The sequence below is a fragment of the Lichenostomus cassidix genome, chromosome 3 (assembly GCF_008360975.1).
Source record: "Lichenostomus cassidix isolate B80296 chromosome 3, HeHo_3.0, whole genome shotgun sequence".
Taxonomy (NCBI): Eukaryota; Metazoa; Chordata; class Aves; order Passeriformes; family Meliphagidae; genus Lichenostomus; species Lichenostomus cassidix.
Genome location: NC_139483.1, coordinates 962,461 through 988,597, shown reverse-complemented (window position 1 = coordinate 988,597; position 26,137 = coordinate 962,461). Strand labels below are relative to the sequence as shown.

General features: G+C 41.4%; 1 protein-coding gene across 5 annotated transcripts in view; it reads right to left on the bottom strand.

The window, feature by feature from the left end:
- PLCB1 (phospholipase C beta 1) overlaps positions 1–26,137 on the bottom strand; it is a 344,760-nt gene that overhangs the window by 73,222 nt on the left and 245,401 nt on the right. For all 5 annotated transcript variants that reach the window (XM_085053971.1, XM_085053973.1, XM_085053976.1 and 2 more), the window contains exons 11-21: positions 25,325–25,482; positions 21,922–22,004; positions 16,165–16,249; positions 15,502–15,679; positions 9,775–9,845; positions 9,116–9,212; positions 5,364–5,448; positions 4,128–4,252; positions 3,709–3,863; positions 1,832–1,996; positions 626–725 (exon numbers count right to left, since the gene is read on the bottom strand). In XM_085053971.1, the coding sequence (XP_084910097.1) occupies positions 626–725; positions 1,832–1,996; positions 3,709–3,863; positions 4,128–4,252; positions 5,364–5,448; positions 9,116–9,212; positions 9,775–9,845; positions 15,502–15,679; positions 16,165–16,249; positions 21,922–22,004; positions 25,325–25,482 (1,302 nt within the window). The remainder of the gene's footprint in view (positions 1–625; positions 726–1,831; positions 1,997–3,708; positions 3,864–4,127; positions 4,253–5,363; positions 5,449–9,115; positions 9,213–9,774; positions 9,846–15,501; positions 15,680–16,164; positions 16,250–21,921; positions 22,005–25,324; positions 25,483–26,137) is intronic.

The following is a 26,137-nucleotide window of genomic DNA, read 5'->3' as shown; positions in this document are numbered from 1 at the left end:
TCTCTAAAAAGTCTCTGGACTCAAAAATGTGGCTGGAGTTGTCGCACAAGGCAGTTTTCAGTTAAGTGGCCACAAACAATAGCAAAAATAACATGATTTAGATGAGGCCAGTAATGATACTTTTCTTTTAATTTTCAGCAATGAGGATGAAAGTAAATTTGGATTGATTTAAAGGTGTTGCAGAGATATAACAGCTTGCATATAGGTCAGTCTTTCATGTGTGTAGAAATTACAATGAAAAGGAGCAGATTTTGCTTTCATTCCCAGCCACATTTCAGTCTCACAAAGATGACTGATCAAAATTGGCTGTTGCTGCCCTCTTTCCTCTTAAAAGTGTGCCATTGCACTTTTTAGTATAAAGCTGTGAGCATGAAGTTGGTGTACTGGAGATAAGTAAATTCCAACCATGCCTCTGATGCTTTAATTCTATTGGTTTTCCTGGGTGGTTAAAAGTTAAATTTCTGGTGAAATATGCTAATTTTCTTTTTCAAAAAATGAGACAGATTATTCAAGCCCTCCGTTGCTATGAGGCTGCTGACTGGCTGCTGATTTAGAGCAGTTGAGATTCTGCCTTGCTGTCCCTTTCACCACACAGTATCTGTCTGGATGGAGAAAAAGGTTTTACCTGGTCGAATTGCTGAGACTGGCAATATCCGATGGCCAATGAATTTCCCTCCTTCTTCATACACTGCTAGCCTCAAACAGGCCAAGGAAGGCAAAACCACCTAGGAGGAAATATTGTTGCATTATTAACTTTCAGCTCTGAATGAAGCAGCTCCTTCCACAGGTTGCAGAGAATATATGCTAAAATTTATCTAGTCATTCAAGGAAAAAAAAAGAGCAACAATCTGAACCTAAGAGTGTCTATGATTTATTTTCAACCTTACTAAAAATAGTAGCCTGTGCTTCTCAGCACAGGGGTAGTGAGGCACAATCATTAACTAAATAGAGAAACTAAGCACACTAATTAGAAGTTCATTACTGAAGAAAAATGCTAGTGATGTTTCCAAACTTAACTCTGGCAGGCTGCCAAAGGAAAGCCATTCAGAAGGCCAAATATTCAGGGAAAAGAGTGTACAAATATCCTTGTGAGCTACACTTGCTGAGAGAAATCTGAAAGAAATTTTTTTACAAACACCTGGACTCAGGATATACTTAACTAAGGTGCTCAATGAGCAAAACTCAGAGGTTCAGTTCAAATATTGGCTGCAGGTCTATTTCAAAATGCAATAAAGCATTCACATTGCACGGTCCCAAAACGTGCTCAGTGTTTTCTGCCCCCTTAAAAGTTTAGAGAATTGAGTCTGATTGAGCAATATTGTGTGAGTAGCTCAGACGTTTATGTCTCAAGTGGATGGAATTTGTGTCTTTATCACCTGGGCAGTGATTTTATAGCCCAATCTTGTGCTAGGCAGGGACAGCAGATTGCTCTGGCTGTGCCAGCTCAGGCAGGCAGGTCGTTAGAGCTGTACTGCCACTGTCCTGCTCTCAGGTTAGCAGGAGGGCTACTCAGCCAGGCCAGATTGCCATGACCATTCCACTGAACTGCTGCTGGGATCTGTGCCTGCTGCACATTCCATCTACACAGCTGCTGCTTCCAGCTGTGCCATGGGAACAACCAAGGTGACTTCCGACTCACCACTCTGAGCAGGAGCTGCCACCACTGGAGCAGCCAAAGTTCAGCAAAAGCAGCTGAACTATGAAATAACTATCCAGAATCTCTTTTTGTTCTTTCTAACAAGTGCAAAGCTCCAGTAGGCCATGGAAAGACCCCACTGGACAGCAATAAAAAAAACACAATGCCCTTTTGGGAAGCAAATGTTACACCAACCTTCTTAAACACTATGGCTTCCTCCTCCCAGACAGGATTCACTGCATTGCCTTGAGAGGTCTTGGTCTTCAGAGCTTTTCTCCTGGTATCCACAGGCAGGCCAAACATGTCCACTTCCACATAGGTACCAACTTTTTTATCAGAAAGGAACTGACCTGAAATTATCTGAAGCCAAAAGCAAAGGAGCATCGTTAGAGATTGCTGTGGTGGATTAGGAAATGAGTGGCTGTAATTCAGATGGAAAAATTCTCATTACTGATCAGATAGTGTGCATTTAAAACCAAAACAACACTAAGCCCACAATAAACAGAAAAAAACACCCACTATTTAATTGCAGACACAGAAAAACAACTTGTGAGGCCTGGTTTCCTGTGACCCTGTGGTCCTGAATTCCCCTATGAGCAATAATGTGGTTGAGAACATGCTGCTGCCCTTCCCTCAGCAGGAATACTCATTGGGACATCTTCTTTAATCTCCATGTCTATTTCCTGAGAACTCTTAAATTCCATCTGGTCTCAACAACAGGTTCAAAAAATGCTAGGAAAAAAAGTGATACATGCTTTTAGCTGTGAGGGAGAAAACAATCCTAAAAGTTTGTATTTTAATAAAGGCTCTTCACAGAGGGTGAGGAGTTTCACTATGAAAACAGAACTAAAATAGTTGGCCTTTCCAAATACTTATTTTTAACAGGCAGCACAACTCCTTGCTTGACGAAGTGAAAGCAATGTCTGCAATTACTTCAGAAAACTGAAGAGGCACAGGAGTGTGTAGCAGTGTCACTGCACCTGAACAAATCTAGGCTTGCCCAAAGCAAATCTCAATCCATTGCCAGCTCTGCCTTGTATGAGCACTGCCACTGTGACCAGCAGATCCTCCCTGAGCAGCCAGAGGCAGCTGCCTTCTGACAGCTGTCTCCTGGCTCCTGCATGCTCATTCCCATTAAAAAGCTGTGCATCTTCTAATAGCTACTGAATGACTTCCACCTCCATTTGCTGTAATTGCAGAAGAAAGTGCCTCTAAACCCACAGGAGGGCCCTGAAAGCTTCCATGATTGCAGATCACCACAAAAGGTCACCCCACATATCCTCTTCTATTACTGTACATGCCGTCAGATTATTCCTTTATCCACATCCCTGCCAGCACGGCTCTGCCTGCAGCCTGAGAGGAAATACTTGCTTTCTCTCCATGAAAACAGGGGGATGTTTTGCAGGTGGACTCTGTAATGCAGATGCTCTGCTAATGGACAAGTCCATTAAAGGAGTAGCAGGACTCCAGGAAGTTATGGTTTTGTAACTGGAGATACACCAAGTGAATTTGTCCTCCTGTCACAGCCAATGCAACCTATTCCCCTATACACTCATGCAGGTAATTCTCAATCTGCAGATTCCTGGCAGGTCCTGAACTTCATTAGAGGTCCTTAAAAAGGAACAAGGGAAAACAAGTTGGCAATGAATTGCAGCTGACATTAATGGTTCCACAGTTCTGCTGGAGAGCTTTCAGAAAACCAGAGAAAATTATTTACACTGAGCATTTAGTGTTCTAGCTATTCCAGTCAAACCTCCCACTTCACAACAGCATGTTTTAAATCCAGCTCTTTGTTTCTAAAAACACAGCCAAACTGCTCTTAAATCCACTTATTTCTCAGTTCTATGATCCCGTAATTACTTCTGTGGCAAAGAACACACGCAATGAAAATATATTGATTTATCCTACAATGCGAAACATGAGACAGAATTTAAAAATGAAATGTCATTCCATGAAATTAAATTAATTTTATTTTCTTGACTTATAGTACAGTCATTTCCTAGGCCACAGCAGAAATATAAATGTATCTATGCTCTGGCACTGCCATGAGAGCACTTCCACCAGCTACATACCTTGACAGACAAAGTGTTGGCTACTATTCCATCCACTATGCCTTCAGTAAACGGGTCAAAGTGCTTGTCTGGCCTTCTCATGAATTCTGGCTTTAACCTGTATCCACTTTTGCCATTGTACTCGTACATTCCCATGTTTATTTGCATAGACAAATCTAGATGTTAAAAATATTGGTAAGAGTTACATTCTGGATAGATAATAATTTCAAAAAGCAGTAAAAAAAATACTGTTATTTCATACTGACTTTAACAGACACAGTACAAGACCAGGTTAAAATTTTTAATTAACAGCTCTATAGTATAATTGAATCCCTAGATAATTTTTGATTACTGAAACCTTTCCTACCTATGCATCAGAAACTCTTATCAGAGAAGTGGACATGTACATCTTTCCAAACCCAGGGAAAAGCATAACTTACCTACAGTTTGGAAGTTGAGGGCAACCATCTGGCAGCCAGCATTCCAAAAGACTTGTGGCATGTAGTTGGAAGAGTCTACTCGGGTTCCCTTTGGGTAAATCCGGCTCAGCTGCATTTTGTTGTATCTGAACAACGAGTAGTTAAGGTATAGAACATGTGACAAAAATCATCCTGGCAGAGAAGTGCAACTGCAGGGTTAGAGGCAAGTAATTCTTTACAGAATGGCACTGGATTCCTCATTGGATTTCTGCAACCACCATGCTTCCAGATGTCCACAGATTGGTAGGAGATATGATAAATATGGGGCAATTAGAGGTGCTGCTTGTTCCTGCACAGAGTACCCAGAATAAGCAAGGAAAGAGAACAGGCATTTGCATGAAGAAGATCACATTCATAAAATTCCATTTATCTTTACGGTTTCTACTTTGGGATTTTCCTAGGATTACATTTATAGAGGCCAACTGGCTGTAAACAGTGAATCTTCCTCTGGAGCAGGGAGAGGTGCTCAGTTAAAAAGTGGGTTTCTGGAGTGAGATTAGAATTTGCCTCTACATGGACAGAAATGATGAGTGCAAACATCTAACAGGTGAGGCTACAAATCTCCAAGATGAGAACATGCTGTAGGGGATCTGTGAAAGGCACCTTCCATTAATCTCCTTTGAGGCACTATTTTACCTATTTATCTATTTTATCTCATTCATTCTTAACTGCAGCCATGAGGAGAGGTACTGAGAAAACATCAAAAGGTCCAACCAGAGTGTTGATTTTCTTTGTAAGCTATTAAAAAAAAGGAAAAAAAATGAAAATAAGAAATTGTGTGGCAATAAATCAGCTCAGTGCTCTCAGAAGCAGAGATATGATGGGAAAGTGAGCATTCTCATGTGACTTTGCAAAAAAACCAAGTCAGCCACGTTTGGACAATTTGCTCATCAGAATTTACATCACTTCATACAGGATGACAAATTTAACAATCAGAACACAAAGAATCAGGTCTTCAATATGGCATTTATGCCTATTCTCTCTAGTCCTAGCCCACAGCACGAGGACTCATGCCAGTTTTTAAATTAGCTCACCAGAACTCATGCCAATTAATTCATTTAGAAAGACAGGCAAATCTACAAATTTCATTTGGGTTCCCTATTTCCCCAGGTCCTGTCTCTGAATTCCAATAAAGATCTCTAGCAGATCTCAGATAGAGAAAGATTTAGAAAGCAGCTTTCTGAAAGTGAAGGATACTCCACAAATTCCACAGGAGACTTTGTAAGTTGCTCAAGCCCTTTGGTTTCCACAAAGGAAGACATTTCAAAGCTTTTGTTGCGTTCTGCAGGTTTAGAGGGGAGATAAAACCGGTGACATGTTAGAGCATGAAGTCGTGTGGTTTAGCCCCAGTCCCCTTATCCCACCTACAGTTCCCCAGCTCTGAACCCAAGGAATTTACAGACAGGTTTGCTGACAGCAGTGACCTTGCTCTGCACACACTCTGAGCTCCATCTGCACTCTCATCAGCACTGCCCAAACTAAGGGCACTGGGGCTGCCCCAAGCTGGGGCTGGACCAGCTGCAGTCAACAGCTGGGGCAAAACACGGTGTGGATGTACTTGAGAGGGTGAGCTCAGAGATGACATCTGTGACATGCAGGTGCTGCAGCAGCCTGCTGTGGGCCCTGCTGGATCTCTGGCTTGTCTTTGCAGGCTGATGTGAGGGCTGGGAGCCAATCTGAGCTGTAACAACTGATGTCCATATCAGATTAAAGTGAGCAGTGCCCTGGCTGTGCCTGCAGCGGTTCTTGGCCGCTCCAGCACACTGGAGTAAGGTCACAGCAGTCAAAGCCACAAAACACCCAATCACCCCTGAAGGTGCACTCTCATGTCCCAGCAGGGTTTCAGACCTAATCCCAGCTGATATGAGGCTTTTATGACCTCTTTAGTTTGGTTAAACTTTCTAATCTTGCAGTGGTGAACAGCTCCTCCTCCACGTCTGAGCAGGGAGGAGCAAACAATTCGTGCATCATTTGTCACTCACCTTTGCCTGATGTGGGCACAACCTTGCAATGCATCCAAGCCTCGGGATGCAGCAGAGAGACTAAGTCAAGACTCTTCTGGCTTCAGCACTTTTTCCCTTTCCCTTTTGTATACAAGGTAAGGAATTCTATCAGATTCCCACTCCGTCCCAATCAGTTGTGTGGGTTGCCTAGAAGGGCCACAGCTCTGGAGGTCAAATCCATTAACTACCTCAGCACTTATTTATTTAAAAATGAGGGGATCGGTGCCTGTTGAAGCAAGATCTCTCCAGCCTCACCACTTCACTGAAAGCAAACAATAAGGCAGAGAAAAGGCTTGGCCTCACTCAAGTTTAGAAATTATTGCAATTTGGCTGCAGCAATCCAGGGATGGCCAGGAGGCAGGGCTGGGCAGCTCCTGCAAGTCAAACTGAGAAGCTGCAGGAGAGGGAGAAAACTGAACAAAAGCAGAGAGGAGCAGGACAGAAACAGGTGGGCACTGTCCTTACAGGGAGCCAAAAAGGAAGCAGTGGATCCAAAGAAATTAGGAACTAGATTGTTTGGGCCAATGTGAGAGGAAAATGTGCTGCCAACCTGGGAGCTACAAATCATTCTCAGTGTGTGCTGAATAGTCAGACAATGAACATGGGGCTCCAAAAGTAATTCTCTGCCTCTAGGAGGGCTGGGACTCCCTGTTTATGGTGGTCCCTATTTCTAATTAGCAACCTGCTAATGTTACTGCTATTATTCATAGCTATTATCTCCTAATGGTAAAAGATTCCTGTTACTCCCTAGAGACTGCTCTCCTACAGCTCCCTCTTTCCTACCTTCCCTTTTCTTCCTTTCCTTCCTCTCCCTCGTTCTATCCTTTCTTTCTCCATCTGGCTCATGACCATCTCAGCTCCTCACAGACACTGAGATTATTATCATTCCAACCATTGAGATTATTCTTATTCCAGCTACTTCCTACTAATGGGATAGCACTAGCAGCACACATATATGCTGGTTTCACTTTGTTTACAATAGAGGTGCTATAATTTGTTGTAGTAATAAACTGTTATCTCTCAGCCTTATCTTACAGTACAGCATCTCTGGGAAAGCAGAGTTGGTAGCTGTTAAAGGATTTGGTTATCAACTGCCCAGAGCTTAATCAAACTCCTAATTAAAATAAGAACCACTATTTCCTTGTAGTATCTGGACAGGATTAAGGAAGAAAATGAAGAAAAAGACTCCGCAGGAGAGACATTTCTCTTTTGTGATACATTACACCGTGCCATCTTATCAGGAGAAAGTCATTGCAGAGTGAACAAATAACTCACTGAAAATCCATCTGAAAAATGTGGAAAAACACAGTTACAGCTACTTGCTGCCAGAGAAAGGGAACATTTCTAGTGAGAGCAATCAGGGGACTGGTACAGATCCTCAGCTATTCAACATTTCTGTTAACAACTTGGATGCACGACTGGAAAATGCACTTTTAAAACACGTGAATGACAGAAGCTGTGAGGTGCTGCTATCACCATGGAGGTCTGGATCACAAATCCAAACAAATTCTGAATAAAAAATAATATATTAGAAAAATACTGTAACATTGAAACTGTATAAAAGATGAGTATGGACCTCTATATTTAAGAAAGTGAAGTAAAATGAACAAAAGTAATATTTTTGGGAAACAGCTGGATAGATAGCAAACTGAAAACCAATCCTCATCTAACTCCTTCTTTATTCAGCTCATTTAATGAAACTCCAGCAGTGAGTCTAGGCCAAGACTAAGACCAGAACACACAAGTCGTGCTTTAGCCAGCTAGCAACACTTACCACCTAAGGCCATATTTATCACATAATGATTTTTTGGACACAAACACCAAAAATTTAATTCCTTAACAATATGAGTTCACAGAAACAGTATGACTGATCAAAGGTCACATCAAAACTTAGGAGAAAAATCTGGACAGCAGCAGATCTTCACAAAAAAACCTCCAAAACTCAGAAAGACAAGGGCATGTGAACAGAAAAAAACAAAACCTACATGAGACAATTTTGTAACAGCTGCATCAACTTGTAGTGCTAGGATTCACATGGCTTCCTTTCCAGAAGGCACATCTCCTTCCCACTGTGTTCTTGTAACTCTCATTAGAGCTGGAAGAGATTATAAACACCCAAAGGGACACCACTACAGGGAGCAAGCACAACTCCCTGCATGGTTCTGTGACTGCTCACGTGTGTGTGTCTGTATAAATACAGACATACAAATGAGCAGTTGGGAACTTCTTGCCTGGTTATTATTCACCACGAGGAAATGCCCAATCTTGCATAGGGACATGGACTTAGGCAGCAATTACCTGTCCTCTGCCAAGGACACCACCAAGCCAGAATAAATTAAAATGCTGTACACTTCTTTAACTAAAAAGCTCCAAAAGCACATTAAAACCTGTCAAAACAAAGTGAAAAAGGGCAGACAAACAGTGGGGGAGTTGTGCATCAAGGGAGGCAGAGACACTGCAGTGTTTACTGAGGATGCCACTGAATATACTCCTAGCAAGGCATCTTCTGTAAAAGCCAGCGGGGGGTGAAATTATGGCCTTTCCACACAACACACAGAGGCAGGAAAGTGAATTTGCATGTGGGGAAGGGCAGACTTTGTTTGCCCCGAGCCTTCTATGAAAGTACCAGAGGCAAAATAAAAGTAGGAATATTTACGACCACCTTTCTCAAACTGCTCGAAACTTACTCTGCGGTCATGGAAAACAAAGACAATGTAAGCACATAATTTTAAAAAATGTTTTTGAAATGTCAGCATGTTTACTGTTGATGAAGTTGGATATTTAGAGTAAAAGAGGTTTCAAAAAACAAATGGATTTATTTGGCTGGATACCAGGGGAACATTTTCTGTCTGTGTGCCTGTATCTAATTGAGAGGAAGCCAAGCAACATTTCTCCAGAAGCTCCTGCCAAAACTTGCTAGGTAATTTTAAGATGTTTCTTACTTACTTTTTGATACTTCAAATGACTCAAACTTCACAGGCTGAATATAGTTTACCAGGTTAGACATCTCTTCCGTGGCCATAGCCTCACTTCCAGCAGTACCCTAGGGAAGAGAAAGGAAAAGGCTGCAGTTTGGGTCAGTCCATCAGAAGCCACAAATACCAAAGCCCAGTTTTCTATCAGTTGTGGTGTCTTTCACTGACCCTGGCTAGTGAAGGCAATGCTTCATATAGGAAATGTCACACAGTAAAGAACAAAATAGGCTGTAAAATGTAAATATTTACATTTAAATGGTGCTGTATTCATTCTTTTTACGTGGCTCCTAGAGAAAGGACTGCATTACCTTTACCCATGCACAGTGCTGAGCACATTTATCAGCACTGCTGGACAAATAATAAATACAGCTCTAAGTTTTTGACATCAAGTTTGTCTTCCAACAGTCCTAAATACACCCCAAGCAGCTGCCTTCAACAGTTCCACTGTGGTGCTATTCGTTCTTAATCTACAGAAAATGAAAGTGTAAATAAACAAAGAGAAGATGCGTTCCCAAACTGACTTGGAAAAGCTGGTGCTGCGCTTCCCACGCTCTGCCTGCCTTCCTCCACTGGATGGCAGTCCCACTCCTGCTAACACCGCCAACCCCAAAAACACAGCTACGCCCTTACTTCATCCATCGACGACTTCTTACAGTCATCATCGTAGTCATCATCATCGTCACTCTCCATCTCTGCTTCTCCTGCAAAGTTTCAAGCAGAAGGTGATTACTGACTGAGACAAAAGTCACAATTACCAGCGACAAATTCAAGAAAGATGTGCAAGTACCTCTGCTTGAAAGAGCCTGCACTGTACATGTGCTTTTTGTCACAGCACCAATCAAACACACTGCTACCGAGACATTAGTCCATCTTCAGCACTGATTAAGGTTCTTATTGCCCAACCAAACAAAAACCCTTCCTTTGCAGCTCTTTGATGCTTATTCTTTGGGAATCAGCACTGAGAGAAGAGTGCAGTGTGCTCAGTGTGTGGGTAGAGTATCACAGACTGTTCTGAGAGATATTCCCGAGTTTGGGACACAGCCCCACGGTTTGGACATGGGAGTTCAAACTCCTGCTGTTGCAGGATCCATGCAGGACCTCCAGGGAGTGCCTCACCCACGCACGGGGTGAAGAAATCACAATGAAAATTGGTAAGATTCCTGTGTGCTATCAAGGGCTGCTCAGCAGAGCCCACCTGCTCTGGCTGTGTCACAGTCCCTGCACTGAGGCAGCACAGCTGGCAGGGTCTGGCACAGGAACCAAACTGCAGGAACTCCACTCCAATTGCCTGGCAGAGCACTTTGGGTGCCTCAGTTGGGGCTCTGGAGCAGAACTGAGCCACGCCAGCTGAGGGCACTGCGAACCAAGCAATGCGAGGAGATGCCTAAGGCTCATCCTTTCCCTGCAAATGCACTCAGAGTAAATGGGACCAAATAAAACACATTTATTGCCTCACTCCCAATTGCAGCGAGCTCATCAAATTTTGACGGGCAAGATTTAAATTCTTTAATCTTAATTAATGAAGGCCTTCCCTTGTTTCCAAAATGTTTTGATTTGGTTGCATGAGAAATTAAACCATTAAGGAATATCAAGCTTATCTTTGCCTTTAGAAACTCCTCCTGTGGGTCTGGCTGTCCTAAAGTGTACACTGTGAGTCTTAAGACTCTGGAAAAGAGGATTTACTTACACTGCAGTCCCCTATCCACACCTGTAAGAGTGACAGCTCTCCCTAAAATATGTTATTCCACAAACCTTTCTTCAGCAGTGGCAGCACAAAAATCTAACTACTGTGCAGCATCCCAAACTCTCCAGAGAATAGTAATTCAGTGTCAGTTCCCCCTGCCGATTTAGGGTCTAATCCCAAGCCCACTGAGTCAATAATGAAACTCCTCTTTGTTCCAGCAGGCCCCTTGTGAGCATGGAGAGCACACATGAGCGTGCCTTTCACAACCAAACCATGACTACCCAGCCTCCATTTCCTTCCAGATGCAGATGTTGAAATGTCAGGCTTTTATTCATCAACACATTTCTTCCTGAGCATTTCATTGAGGAAAATAACATGATTGCTCAACAGGCTCGAGGGATGGCTCAGGGAGCCTCAGCACAATGCAGAGAGCCAGCCAAGCTCTCACAGGATTTGCCGTGACAATCTTTGGATGGGGAGCTCTCGACTGATTTAACCAGACTGGCAAAATAACACTTTGCACAGTCCACAAAAAGGGAGATGTGGGTAGATTTTTGCCAACTTGTCCTGCTGAGATAAGAGGTACGATAGCCTGTTCTTGCTTGAAGTGTCCAGGGAGAAAAGTGTGCAACGCACAATTTGTTTATTTAAAAACACTTAACACAAATACTCCCAAGGAGATCAGGTCTCATTTTCAAGTTCTGCAGCAGACAGCAAAACCAGGACACATAACACACAGGACTGCCAGCACAGAATCAAAGTGAGTTTTTCAGGAGGTGTGGTACATCTGCACTGCCTTTCCCCAGCAGCACAGCCTTGTGCTCACACCCAGCCTCTCTCCTTGATTCACGGCAGGACACAAAGCCACCCTCAGGGACAATTAGCTGTAATACCATAATTACTATCTGCATTTAGATGGGACTACAAACCCAGGTCAGCACAGGACCTCTCCACGCCACATGGCACACACATATAGTGAAAACAGAGTCCTGCTCCAAGCACAAGACAAGAACCTGCCCACGGACAGAGGCAGACAGAAAAATATCAAGAAATTAGAAGATGTTGCTTCCTACCACAAGTTAAAACACAGATATGCCAACCACTCACAGGCAGAAGGGCAGAGAAAACTCTGGTGAAACAGGGTGGTTTTAAGGATGTGTTCAAGGAGCTGACCCTGGTGAGTGGGGCAGAGTGGGGAAGAAGCATAAAAGTGCTCCTTGGGAAAAATAATGAATGGACAAAGGAGGCTGAATCCCAGCTGATGGGTAGAGGGGTTCAACAGAACAATGCCGACTGGAGGATGATCAGGAGAGCTGGGAATGCCAAGCCAAATCCCTGTTACAAAGGGCCAAGGAAGCTGTGTGCTAAACATTATCCATTCTCATCATTCCTCAGCAGCCTGACAGATACTGAGAGCCTAATAAAACAAAAGGTTAGTCAGTGCTTGAAATTCAGGGGAACCTGGTAATCTGCTTTCTCAGACCCCTTCAAAACAACAGCCAGGATGGATTATGTATGTGGTACTTGCTGGTGCAGCTTGTTAACTCTGCAACACTTAGGCAGCCACCAGCATCCCGGAGGGGGAATCACCTTTGGGGTTTTTTTTCACTGTACATCAGCACTTTCTGATTCTTAAAAAGGAAAAAAAAAACTTTATTCAGTTTGCTGAACCATTTTGCCTTGTAACAATGGGCCATGGCCTCAGATGGCATCAGCAGCAATGTACTAATGCAGTTACATACACTGAGCCTAAAACCTTTTACCCAGTTTTCTATTTAGGCATCATGAAATGGAGCCAACTCTGCCCTCTCTCTCTCTGTCTTCCCATGACTCTCTCCTTGCAGCACTCACTGCTCTGACAAAAACATCATCCTATCTGCAAGAAACCAACAATTGTTTTTGTGTTTAAATACAGCTCCATTAGCAAGTTTTACCTCCTTTCAGTAAGGGCCTAATGTTGATGAAATGCATGTCCCTGCAGAACTGCCACTGCTCCTTCTGCACTGTGATAGCACTTTGGAAATCTTGCTTATTTATTTTTGTTCATTGTGCCAAACCAGCCAGGGCTAAGATGCTTGTTCACCAAAATGACAATCTATCTCACAAGTGTTACCTCAGAAATTCTTTTTCTGCTTTGTCAGCTTTGCTCAACTTTCAGGAAATGTTTTTTTCCACTGACAGGTATTGAAGTTACTTTTTACATCAGTTTCATAAGCATTCTGCAGGGCATTCAACAAAGCTCAGAACTTGTTCTTTAATTATTGCTACTATTTCACCAGTACCACACTTTTATATGGTCTTATAAACACATCAAAACCATGATTTTATCTGGGCTTAAATCTGGCCATAAGCAGTGTCAGACACAGTGAAGCTTGGTATCAACTCCAGTATGATTTTCCACATTTTTTTTGCCCTGTTGTGATCATTTAGAATCTCCAGAAGGCTAAATCAGCACAACTTCCTCCTGGAGATCAGCAGCAGCTCTGACAGGCGCTATACAACCCAAGAGAGTTATTTGGGTAATATGTCCAACTTGCTAAATGCAATGATTTTATTAAGGTTGGAGTACTGAAACACTTCATATTGAGAAATGTTAAGAATCAGGCTTCTGATTAATTGCATTACTCCAGAAAGAAATTGGTTTTGGGCGCAGAGGAGCACAAGGCGTGCAGAGCTCCAGCATCATACATTACCAGTACTGAGATGTGAAAAGGATGTCATGCTGACTCTTGAGCTCTGCCATGTGGAAGCTCTTCACTACCACAGTGTTCTTATAAAATGGTGAATAATTATTTTTTAACTGTTCACAGACAGAAAACTGGCACCTGATTTACAGAAAGGCTGCATTCTCATAGCTGCAAGCTGTAGCTGAAATCTCTGGAGCTGTGCTCTGAATACTTAAAAATTCAAAGTACTCTAGCAAAATGACAACCTGGGTGTTCCTCGTCAGTCATCCCTAAAGTGCTCTTAAGTTCTGTCAGATTTGTCTGTCCTTAGATAAAATTGGCTTAATATTATTGCACTTCCCACAGGTGCTCAGATAAATTCACTGCTGTTTGTCAGGAGATCACAGGCAGCCTGGATACCCCCATAGAAACTCACTGAGGATTGTCTATCTAGGATCAAGTATTGAATGACAGAGAGAGGAAAAATATTGACTAATTGCATTCTCAGAAAGAGGCACAGGTCCTAAAGGAGAAACAGAGGCTGACACCAGGATTACAAGCAATGTGTTTTGGCAGTCACAGGTGAACCAAGTGACCACAGCACTTTTGCAATCTCAGTTCCAGCACTTTCTAATTTGTAAGTGCTCATCTTCATAATCAGAGGTTGTTACAGAGGTAATGCAGGCATACTAGTCACAGTTAATTTGTAAAATTACACACTCTGTTATGGGACTGACCCATTCTGCCTTGCATCATCATCATCCTCTAAATTCACAGCCCGGGTCTTTTCCTAGAAAAGCTCTTCAAGAGGCTCCTGAAAGACAAAGCTGTTGCCCTTTATGCAGCCCAGGCCCTCAGAAAGCCAAGGGCATGTTCTTTGCCACAGTCCTCACCATGTGCTGGCAACAAAAATGGAGAGTTAGGAACCCAGGGCTGATTTCAAATGTTCGAAAGGAGGCAGCTGGAATACACACTTATTTTATTGCTGCTTGGGGTTTGTCTAAAGCAAATCAAGAAAATAGTACTAGGTCATCCCTGACACCAGGATGAATCTTCCTTTGAAATCCAAAGCCTACTCCAAAGCGTGCCTTTTTCATAGTTTCTTAAAAACAACAGTTGAAAACTCTTTCTTTGCTGCTAATAGGATAAACCATGTTATCCACAAATGAAGCAGGACTTCTTTCTTGTTAATTCAGCTTGGGGCAAACTGCTAGCATGACAACTTTCAGCTCAGTTAATCAGAGTCTAGAAAAAACTACAAACAATGGAAAAGAACTTTTTAATGGCAAATGGCAACAAACTTACATTCCAGCAGAACTTTCAATTTGGTCAATAAGTATTCTGCTGCTGAGGCACAAATGTCTGTGCTTGTAAGAACACAAAATTTCAGTCTCGATAGGACAGACAGTGGGCTGGGAATCAGGACATACAGATTTTGTTGGTTTTACTTGTTTCCATCTCTGGAACAAAATAACATCTTATAGCACTTTAAACAGAGGTCCATGACACATTTCCAAGTAATGCAGAAAAACAGCAGGTTGAACCTTTCCTGCCTGAGGAGCAGAGATCTCATCCCTTTATCCTAAACCCTGAGACACTGCAGACCCTCTGCAGCTCTCCTAGGCAATGGGTTCTGTCTGCAAGGGCACCACATGGCAGGCACAGCCCAGAGGCAACAGGAGAAAAAAACCACTGCTGTTTGATACTGGGCTTGGGCACACAGGAAAGGCAGCCAAGGGTGGAGGTGGCAGCTCCCTCTCCTTAATAAGCAGTGCAGACAAATGTTAGCACACATCACTGAGCCTTGCGTCATTCCATGAGGATTCCTGGGCTGTGAGCCCTCACAGAACAGACTCCTGCATCAATTACACTTTGTGGTGGTGTTTCCTACTGAGCAACCCACATTGGTGCACCTTTACCTTGCTAGAGCACTGCAGATAGATGGAACTGGAGTTCTAATTGAGCACTTGTGTTTGAGGGAGAAAGTATCAGTTGATCCAATCCTACCTGCTCCTGGGGAGGAAGGCTCAAACATACTGGAAGTATCACTGCAGGTGTTGGAAGCTTGCTCTGAGAGCTTCTTCTTTGCACTTCCATCTGCTGACTTATGAGACTTCTTCTTATTCTTCACCAGGATTTTGTACATTAAATCCATAGGGCTTGGGAGAGGAACCCCAGCTTCCAGCTTACAGGAAAAAAGAGGAGAGATTTGTTAGAGCAACAGAAGAAACAAGCTTATGACAGTTTCTTAGGGACCACATGGTACAAGACAGCTCAGTAACCTCTGTAAGCCTTTTTAAAATAAAATGGAATTTGCACAAGAGGCAATGTCAACATTACAATGAAACAGGGCTACTGAGGGCATTTAAGATGAAAAATGCTTTATGAAATGTCTGCAGTAATAACCAAAATAAGTATTAGCTCAAATAAGAGAGTCTACATTATAAAATGGCAGCTATGAGGATCAATTGCATTCAGAAGATCACAATTCACTATAACAGGGCAATCTCTGCATCAGAAATGATGCTTAAGTCACCAACAGCTCACATTGCACAACTCCCTCTTTAGACTGTTGTAAAAGGCTTTATATGAGTAATGAGACAAGACTGAAACACTTAAATAAAAATTCACACACACATTTGTGATCTGATAAACACCAAACCAAATTACCGGGTATTTTTCCAATGGATCCATAAGCAGTGCATCTCCAAATATTAATCTGCAGTACTCTGCCATTTTTGCCTGCTGTTTAGGGCTAAAGGGAAAAAAAGAAAGAAAGAAATGAGTCCTACTAATGCTCCAGAGTGAAAGCAGCAGTAATGGAATATCCAACAGCCCTAAACTACATATAATTTCCTGATCCAATTGCAGTGAATTTTTCAGTGAGACCTAGATATATCATGCAATTATTTCAATTCCTCTGATGGAGTTTATCAAAAGGATCATACATGAAGTAAAAGGATCGGTTGATTGAGTAACAGTGAAACAGCCATAACATGAATTCACCTCTTTTAGGCAATACTTTTACTCAAAATGTAAATATTTTCCTCCTCATATTATTTTATCCACATGGCTGGCATTTTTCTTGCACTACAGCAGTTTTCACAACATCCTCTAGAAGTAAACTGAACCTCAGCAACCTCTACTTATAACCAATTTTCCCAAAGTGCAACCAAAAGATGACATAATTTCTGCATATCAGTGATAGAAGTTTAAGGACTGAAGATAGGTTATATGGCTCAGAAATACTACTCCAATCATCTCAAAGTGCAGCTCAGTACCACAGTCACTCTCTAATTTTAGACAACTGAGTATTTTTGTTATATGTGCCTGTTTAAAATGCATAACATCTGAGCCAAGGCATCTTTCAAAGTTTCCTTTTTTGTCACTCTGCTGGGAAGTCTCGATTAAAGGACAGGTTTATATGGCTTAATATAACTTCCTCAGCTCCTGTTAATTAGGGTCTGCATATCATGGAAGAGACAGGGATGCTATAAGCCGTTACGTTACCATGGAGCTACTTTTCATGACAAAATAGAGCTGGGTTTAGAAGAAAAAAAAAAAAACAACCTAATTTTTCTCTTGCAAACCAGGAGTACAACACCAGCTGTGGCCAGTTGGTCAGTGGTTACCAACTCCCAGGGTCAGTGTGGCCAAACCAGAGCTGAGAGAAAGGCTGGGTGGCCAAATTACATTTCAATCAGAAAATGTAATTTCCTTGAGATCAGCATCCTGGCTGCCCCTGGAAGCAGATAGGGAGTGAACTAGTCATTACCTCAGTCACTGACAAAAAATACTCTGAGGAGGCTTTAAATTATTCCCCAAAGCAAGAGCTGCATGCAGTTTAAATCCCGACAGCATCTCCTTAATGCTGGCTTTTGCATGCAGCCAATTCTGCACAAAAGCTAAAAGGCACTTTTAGCTGAGGATGGAAAACAAAGATGAAGACAAGCAAGGCAGCAGAACAAAGAACCAACATGGGAGAAGGTGATGGAAGAACAGATCAGGCTGGGACATTGTGTTGGATATTTCCAACCCTCAGCTACCAAGGGAAATGAAGGCAGCACTCCAGCCAGCAGAGTGTGTGTGCCATAAATCCAGGGGTCATTAGAGTGCTTTATTTCAGTCTTCTTCACCAGTGTGTGTTTTGAACAGACCCATGCTCTTAGAACCTAAGAAGTTCAAAAGACACCTCCTGGAATCAAGAGAGTGCATTTATTGAAACTGTAGTAATTAGATGTGACATCAGCATTTTTAAATGGGCAAAACTCCAAAAAGAACTCTCAATAGGAATTAAAAAAAATAAAAGGAGTTAAATGTAATACATTTTCAGCTACCACCACAGCTAGAACAAATTCTTCTGATCTTGTGTTTAATTACATGTTTACCTCAAAGAGAGCACAGCGAGAACTTTCATTTTTGCAAAAGAGAAAAATGTAATGCAACATTATGTTGGTTCAGCATATAAATTCCAATGTCACTGTATCCCAGAGGCAGAAAGTAGGAAAATTATGTGAAAAACTAATGGGTTTTAATACCATAAAATACCCTTGAGGTAATAAACAAGGCCAAAGGAGGAAAGTCTTGACACTACAAAATTACTTGTCTTTGTGAACTGGACTATGTGTACAGACATTTTTAAAAGCTCCTAAGAGGGAATAAAAAAAATATTTAGGAGTACCAGCATTTAACTGTGAGGTAGTTTTTTTGCATTCTCTCTCTAATATACATATCTGTGTATGTATTGTTGCAAGAGAGAGATCATTAGTAATAAAAGATTACATATCCCTATTAAAGTATATTAAAAAGTTGGAATACCAGTTTCTTTTTATTTTCTCTTCTTTCAAAATTATGAACCAAAGCAACAGATGAAACACCAAATTTTCTAAATAAACACGTTCCCCCAGTTGTGTAATGAAGCCAAAATCCAGGTTATTCCTTGCCCCACATCTACTGTTACTGGAAATTCTCTCAGCATTCATGCATTGTAGTGAAAATTGATTGTCAGTAAAAAGCTGACTTTATCTGCTTTATGACTTTCACTGTGCAGACGTGGACAAGTAGCACACAGACTAATCATAAATGCCCCCAAAATATGCCAGGGCAAGGTGAGATAAAGTGGGAACATGATACCTGGAGACACGGAAATATAAGGAATATTAAGAAATGCTTTCATTACCATTATTGTACTGCTTGCACTTTGTTTTGCTGTGTTTGTATTATGCCTATTATGAAGGTCAACCACAGAGGCTCCAACTGCTGCTCCCAACATTACATTTTTATCACTGCTGCAGAGATACTTCCTCTGCATAAGACTAAGGCACAGATGCTTCCCAGAAGAGTCTAAAATAACTTAAAGTGTGGGATGAAAAAGTGATAAAAATCCTGTTAATATCTGAAGCAACAATTCCAGCCAGAAACCAGCAGTATGAATAACTGTAATTAAATTTAATCTTAGAAGCAATCTTATATGGATACTGCTCAAGGATCACTTAACCTTTTTGCTATGTCATCAGTGCATTTCTAATTATAGAGTGTCTGCTTTCAGATTTGCAGATTGCTTATCTTCTTGTAAGCCCCATTTCAAACGTCAAGGTCTCCTTGAGGTCTTTTCAGCATTTTTAGGGCACTTCTCTATTTTTTTCACAGAACCACAGCTTTTTTTCGGGGTCTTTTTTCAGTGTGCACGTTTTGACTTCAATATAAATGACGGCATACATAATGTTTTATGTTGTCCTAAAGTTGTATGTTTGCCTCTTTTTCTAAAGTTTCTATTGCATACAAACAGGTAAGAAAGAATACACTAGTAGTGGAGTTACTGTAAAGAAAATGAAAATCCTTCATGTGCCATAAAGATATTGGAGAGGAGCCCTTCTAGGAAACACATCAAAGGAAAGCAAATGAGATGATTTACCCAATGTGCTAATACGTGATTTTTCCCCAAGGTGGACAAACGCTGTCAAAAATATTCTCATGAACATAAACCAGAAGGAAGAAAAATTGCATTTTAAGTCCAGTGGTGATTAATACTGTCATTTCTATGGTGGTGATGTGAAACTTATTTACCTCTGGTAATTGAAATCTGTTTAAAAGCCATTAACACAGAACACAGGCTAAAAAATATTTTTGTTTAAGCCAATGCCAAAATTTCTAGGGGATCAGAATTTCACAAATGACCCTCATAACTTGAAAATCAGAAAAAATATTTGGTCTCCCAGAAAGCAGGAATAGATGCAACAGGATTTGTTTGACAGCAATTCTGTAAAAACATCAGCACCTTTTGTTAACATTTAGGGCAAAGTCTAGCTGTAAGATCTAGGAGGAAAACAACATTCCAAGTAAATGAAAAGACAAAAGGAGCATTCCATGAAATTAGGTAAAGTTTTCTGTGAGTGGCATGACTAATTGCAGATTTCTCCAGAAACTAGTGAAGAAATGAAGGGATAATTGTAACAGTGAGTAAAATAACTAGAAATTATTTCCAGCCAAAGCAAAATCAGAAAACACACACATTACATCTGATAATTTAGTACAGCAGAAAATAATCACTAGCAGGAAAGCCTCAGAAAGAGAAAATCTTTGGTAGTGGTTTTGCAAACTTGCTTTGCTAAAAAACTGTATATAAGCAATGTATGGAAAAGGACATCAGAGAATACACATAAGGTTAATTCATTATTCCATGGCTGGAGGCTTCTGGAGAGAAAGGTCCAATGGTTTTTGCAAGTAACAGAGTAACTGTTTCCTTTTTGTCACATTCCTGAAGTGCCACACCGCCTCTAATTCTGACACTGTTTCATCTCATAGTTATAAAGTCACTTTTGTACATAACTCATATCTGGAAGGAATTTATTTCATAATTTTTTTTTACTTCTTTAGCTTCCTAAAATAGATCAGTTGAAGATTTAAGCCATAATGACTTTAAAGGAAGAAAAATGTAGCCCTTATGGTTAACATGTTTTAGCTGTTGTTTTTTCTCTGCCTTACAGTAACACAGTGAATGTATATTATAATAAATCCAGAAGAATGAGTACAAAATACAATACATTCAAGAGTGAGGGTTGAGATATTTCCTGAAGGCCAGAGGTTGCATTTGGAAGCACCGTGAGCTAAAACCTACAGGAGGAGGTGAGTGCAAGCAAGTCCAAAGGGACACAATGCATAGCAAAAAGAAATGAGTGAGGGGGGCCATTAGAGAAGGAAATTAAACACAGCATCTGTGTGGTCTGCCAGAGGAAGACAGGAATAACTAAGCAGGATTTAAGAGGTAGCTGTTTGAATCATAACCATATGGCTTCTAAATGTGTGCAGAGCAAACACATATTTGCCCACAGAAGGTAAATTTATACTCTGAGGTAAACAGGAGGTGGAGCTCAGCTCCCAGATTTTAAATTTTTCTACCTACAGAATTTTGGATCAGTATTGTCACATCTGTTCTTTAAAAACATTCTTACATAGCTGCTTCTACCAGTTCCTTCCCTTATGACGAGAATGTTCTTCCTAAAACAATGGGAAAGCAGTTAGCCCTCACCCTTTTCCTCTTCCAGAAACAAAAGTGCCAACATCTTTTCTGATTTGCATTCAAGCATCCATAGCTGCCCCCAAGAATAATTTTATTTCACATTTTAAAAACACCCAAAAACCCAAAAGAAGTTGCTAAGTCCCAATGGCCCCCCAGAAGTGCTGGAAATGTTTCCATGGCAAAAAAAAAACCACAGAGGGGGAAAAGGCAATTCAAGTTAAGGCACACGTTATGTGTCAGTGTCACCCCACTTTGAAACATGTGGTCTCTGCATTCAAAACCAAAGTTAATGTGAAAAAAAAAAAAAACCAAAACAAACCACAACTATAATAGTAAAATAGATCACTGGGGCAAAGCTAGAAGTGTTCTCAATAAATTTTTCTTTTCTTACACAGAAAGATGGTTCTTTCTTTGTAACTAAAAAAGGAGAAAATCAAATATATTTATGCAAACTTACTTTTTGGCAGAAATGAACAGTTCCTGGCCATCCACACTACCTATTTTGCAATCCTAGAAGTCCTCTGCTTCTAACACAAGACATAGACTAAGCTCTGTGCTCAGAATGTGTTTATAGCACAGAATAGGGTCACAAGCAGGTGAAATACTTCATGGTTTTTTCAGGAGTATTGCTACATTCCAACAGAACATTCTGAGACTGAAAAGTTAACGAAATACTTCTCACAATCAAACTTTCACTCTCATACAAAAGGTTCTGATTCAGGAAGGTTGTTGAGAACAAGCCAAATTCATTCTGATCATCTCAGTTATCTAGGCTGATACCAATTCAGTTTTGGGTAAGAGCTGTTGTTTGTGTGGTACAATAAACCTGTCACAAGTGCACACACAATTCCATGCCTAGACCTTATACAAAATGAAACATCAGATGGGAAAATGTGGTAACTACTTACGAATCCACATGATTTTCAAAGGAAAGGAGGATTGGAAAGGGCGATGTCTTAAATGCACATTCAGCAATAGCTTCTATTACTTCCTAAAGAATTAAAATAAATACAGTTACAAATTTTCCTCTCTAAAGAAGCAGGGTTTTAGTCTGTGAAGTCAGAAAAGACCCAACGAGCTCTGAAATCATTCCTTGGGATCAGACCTTCCTCCTTCCTCAACATCCCAGAAAGCTCTGAATGTGCTTTTCCCACAACCAAATTTTTCAACCTGAGCTATAATCAGATGTCCAAAACATCTGATGAGTTTCAAGCACCATATTTTTCAAGAAATTACTTATGTCTGCCAAAATCAATAGTTTAAATGTCAAGCTTTGTTTTTGTGTCGAGCTGTTCCATGCCTGGAGCTATGGCTTTCATGTGCTATTCTGTGCAATAACAAACATGCTCTGACAAAGGCAGATCTCCTAAACATCATCAGCACAAGCATATATCCATAAAATCCTTAGATACTCTGACTCACATTTTAGTTCCCTCTTTTTTTTGGATGACAGAAATCCCTTTAAGGCAAAAGGAGAAAAGAAGTCTTTACTCAATTAAAACAGTGGTCTCTGTAGTAATTAGCAGAGGACTCAGAAAAGGAAATTTCCATAAAGATTCCTTTAAGTTCTGATGGAAAATGGAAACTGTAAATCTAGTAAAAAAGTCATTTGATAACAATGATTTTAGTGGGGTGCACAATAAATGCACTCATTGTTTCAAATTATGAAGTGTTTCCCTCTTGGAACAAACCTCTCTTCTGAAAGAATATATAAAACACTGAGGACTTTTCATATGTGTTGCTGGCACATTCTGGAGTTTATAAGAACCCAAAAGTCTCTGACATGCCAAATCAAAAGGATGACTAAAACCTAAAAGATCTATTGATTTTACACAAGCTTTCTCTGGGGATTCCTCATGTTCATTTTCTGTACTTTTAGAGGCTCAACCAAGAAGCGTAAAAGTAAGAAATCCTCTTCCTAAAACAAAAGCTGAGCTTCTGGTACATTCTTCTGGCACGCTTACTTTCTGCCTTCCCAACTGCAAAAGGGGATGGAATCCTGCAGGAGTTGGGAAAATAACCTGGAAGAGTAGAATTAGGATTGCTCTGAGGAGATCTGAGGATGAAAAGCTCAGAGACTGGTCCAGTGAGGAGGGATGTAGGTGAAGGCAAATGCTCCATAGCCAGAGGAACAAGCTGGGAGGTTCCACACTTTGCTCCAGCTGTGGAATGGCTCACCTGAAGCAGAGCTCCAAGGGATTAACATAGCTACACACACAGAGACGCCTGCTCATGGCATCACATATATGGCTGCTCCCTGTAGGATCCCAGCCTGGCAGAAACCTTACAGATTTCTGCGTCAGGAAGCAAGGGGAAAACCAAGGAACCGAAAACCCCGGGAACATAAGGATGGGGAGTGTACATTGCTGCTGCCTCTGCACTTCAGGAAGTCTGTTGGAGGCTGTGAAAGCTGGCAGACTGAGCAGAATCCTCATGCCGTGGCCACAGCAAAAGTGTGAGCTGATAAATGATTCAGCATTCAAGGCATGAATTGATTCTCACACTCCTGACGCATTATTTCACTGCCATTTTGCTCCTCCCCAGCCAAGCAGCACACTTTGAGTGTTGAAAAGAAAATAGCAGTCGAGATGTTTTTCACAGTTTTCTGTGTGGATTAAAAAATGTCTGCCCTGAAATGACCGATGAAATACTCCTGAGTAGGTTTAAAATACTTTGCAATATCTCTCCTGCCAGCACAGTGCCAAGGGTTGAAAATCGAAATATCCAGGGATAATCCTCGTTTCTGCTAATGATCCTTTTAAGAATCAGATTAACTTTGTTTTAAATTCCTGCTCATGACCAAAGCAGTCGAGAACCATCTTCCTTAATTAAAGGACTTCCAGCAATCAAACCCCATGCCTATAAACATAATTGGCTTCACATAAACATAACTGGAAAGTTAATAACAAACGTGCAAGAAGGTTGTTTTACGTGTTTCTGTGATTAACTCAATCAGGGAAGAATTAGAGAAAACAAATTGGAAAAAAAAAGGAGTGTTCTGGAACAAGTGAAATTTGGTGCTCTGTCTGTGGCAGAACTGCTTGCTTTTTTCCCTACAGGAATGCACTAGAAGACAAAAAAATCCACCCAGCAACACATGTTTCAAGTGTGGGAGAAAATTTCTCAAAGCTGGGGCTGGCACAGAAGCCACACTTAATCCCTGCAACATAACCAAAGTCAGTAATGAACACTTTTCCACATACTCTTGCACACAGCTAAGTCGAGAAATGTATTTCCACAATGAGTTAGTGTCCACATGAAGATGGCTTCAAAACTTATTTTCTGATGTATCATTATAAGCTGTGCTGACTACCAATCCTAATACTACAGGAAAACACCTCCATTGTGCTCCTCTAACACCTGGGATCAAAACCATCTTTAAGAATAACAAGAAGATAACAATTTAAGGTTATTGCTAAGGGTATAGTATCTACCTTGTACTGCAGAAGAGGAAATGGAAGATGAAATTCCGTTATAAAGATGACATGTTTAGGGTTTGAATGACACAAATATCCCCTCACAGCCTCCGAAGACACTAATTTTTCTTTTTCAGCCTCCAGTGCTTCAGATGTGATCCCAAGTATCAGGGATAACATTGCACACATACTTATTAATTTGTTTAAAGAATGCTGAGTGTCTGGGTCCTCTGGATGGAATCTGTCCATCTGGCCACGACCAGAATATTCTCTGCTCAGGAGAATTTAAAGGCTTCCAAACTGTTGAGATTTCCATGAGAGCTGCTGTTTTCTGCCTCAGTTTCAGCAGTTTCACTTTTCCCACTCCCAGTGAGCAGGCAGAGAAGAGGAAAAGAGTGAACTGATGTGTTGGTAATTGCTGTTCAAACTCTGTGGCCTCCAGGGCTGTCCTACAGAGCTGTGACCAACCAGTCATCTCTCACAGTGCCTTCCCACCCCGTTTTGTCTGTGTGCAGAAGCAGTGGTGGTGGCTTTGCCTGTCCCTCAGCCCTGGCTGTGTCCTGCCCTGCTTCTGTCACTGTGAGATTTGCTGCAGAGATGTGCACAGGAGCACAGACCTGGGCACGGCGCCCAGCCCCAGATGGCACTGCTACCACACCACATAATCCCTTTTCCTCATGCTGCCATGGCCACCAGGAACCTCTCCCAATGAAAGGTCCAAACACTGCAACTCTTCTCTTCCAATGACTCTGCAGGTGTAATTTCCTCTCACGACACCTTTCTGCCCTCCCATATCCGCCCCTCCCAGCTCGGCAGTGATGAATTTGTGACAGTTTTGCACAACAAGAACCTTCCCCAGCTAAAGCAAGGGCACCATTGTGCTGCAGGACTGTACCTTGAAGGATATCTCAGTTGTCATGGTGAATCCATGGGTGATGACTGGCTCCTCCTCCGCTGTCCGTCCCTTCCAGCAGTCCAGCTCCACACAGCGGCAGCCTGACAGGAGCACTTGCCGGTACATCTCCACCGAGGAGTTGCCAGCCAGCTGTCCAGCTGGGACAGAACACAGTAAAACAGAAGTCGTTTAGGGCTTCAGGAATAAATACAAATGATCTAACAATAATTAGAATTAACAGCAGTTTTTACCCTCAGCAGAGAGGAATAACACCCCAAGGAATACGAAAAGCGCAAGAACGCAAGGGACATTACTCTGGCAGAGTCAATGTCATGGTTTGGATCCTGCCCTCAGTCAAACAGAGAAATAACCCCACTGAAGTCAGCTCAAAAGCTTCTGATGGGCAGCATCGAATACATGAAATAAAATAATAATTTTTAAAAAGCTTAGTTCTACAGAATTTTGTAATCCCATGACAAGCAATGTGAAATTCACAAGTGACTCAGGACACCAAGACCACATTTTCTCACCATATGCAAAGCAGCTTAGTGCAAGACAAAACAAACCCCCTGTAGTCACTAATGGCACCATTATTAGGTCTCAAATCAATATTTAATATGCTAATCACTGCCATGAGTTGGTCAGTTAAATTTCCTGATGTGATACTGTATTATGTAGGGAGAAATTCTATTAAACTGTCTTTTTCCAATAATAAGGTAATATAAATCTAAAAATTAAGAAGGAAAAGTCATTTTTTCCAAACTTGAGAAGTATATAATAAGAACACACCAAAAAACCTCCCAACCCAAGCCA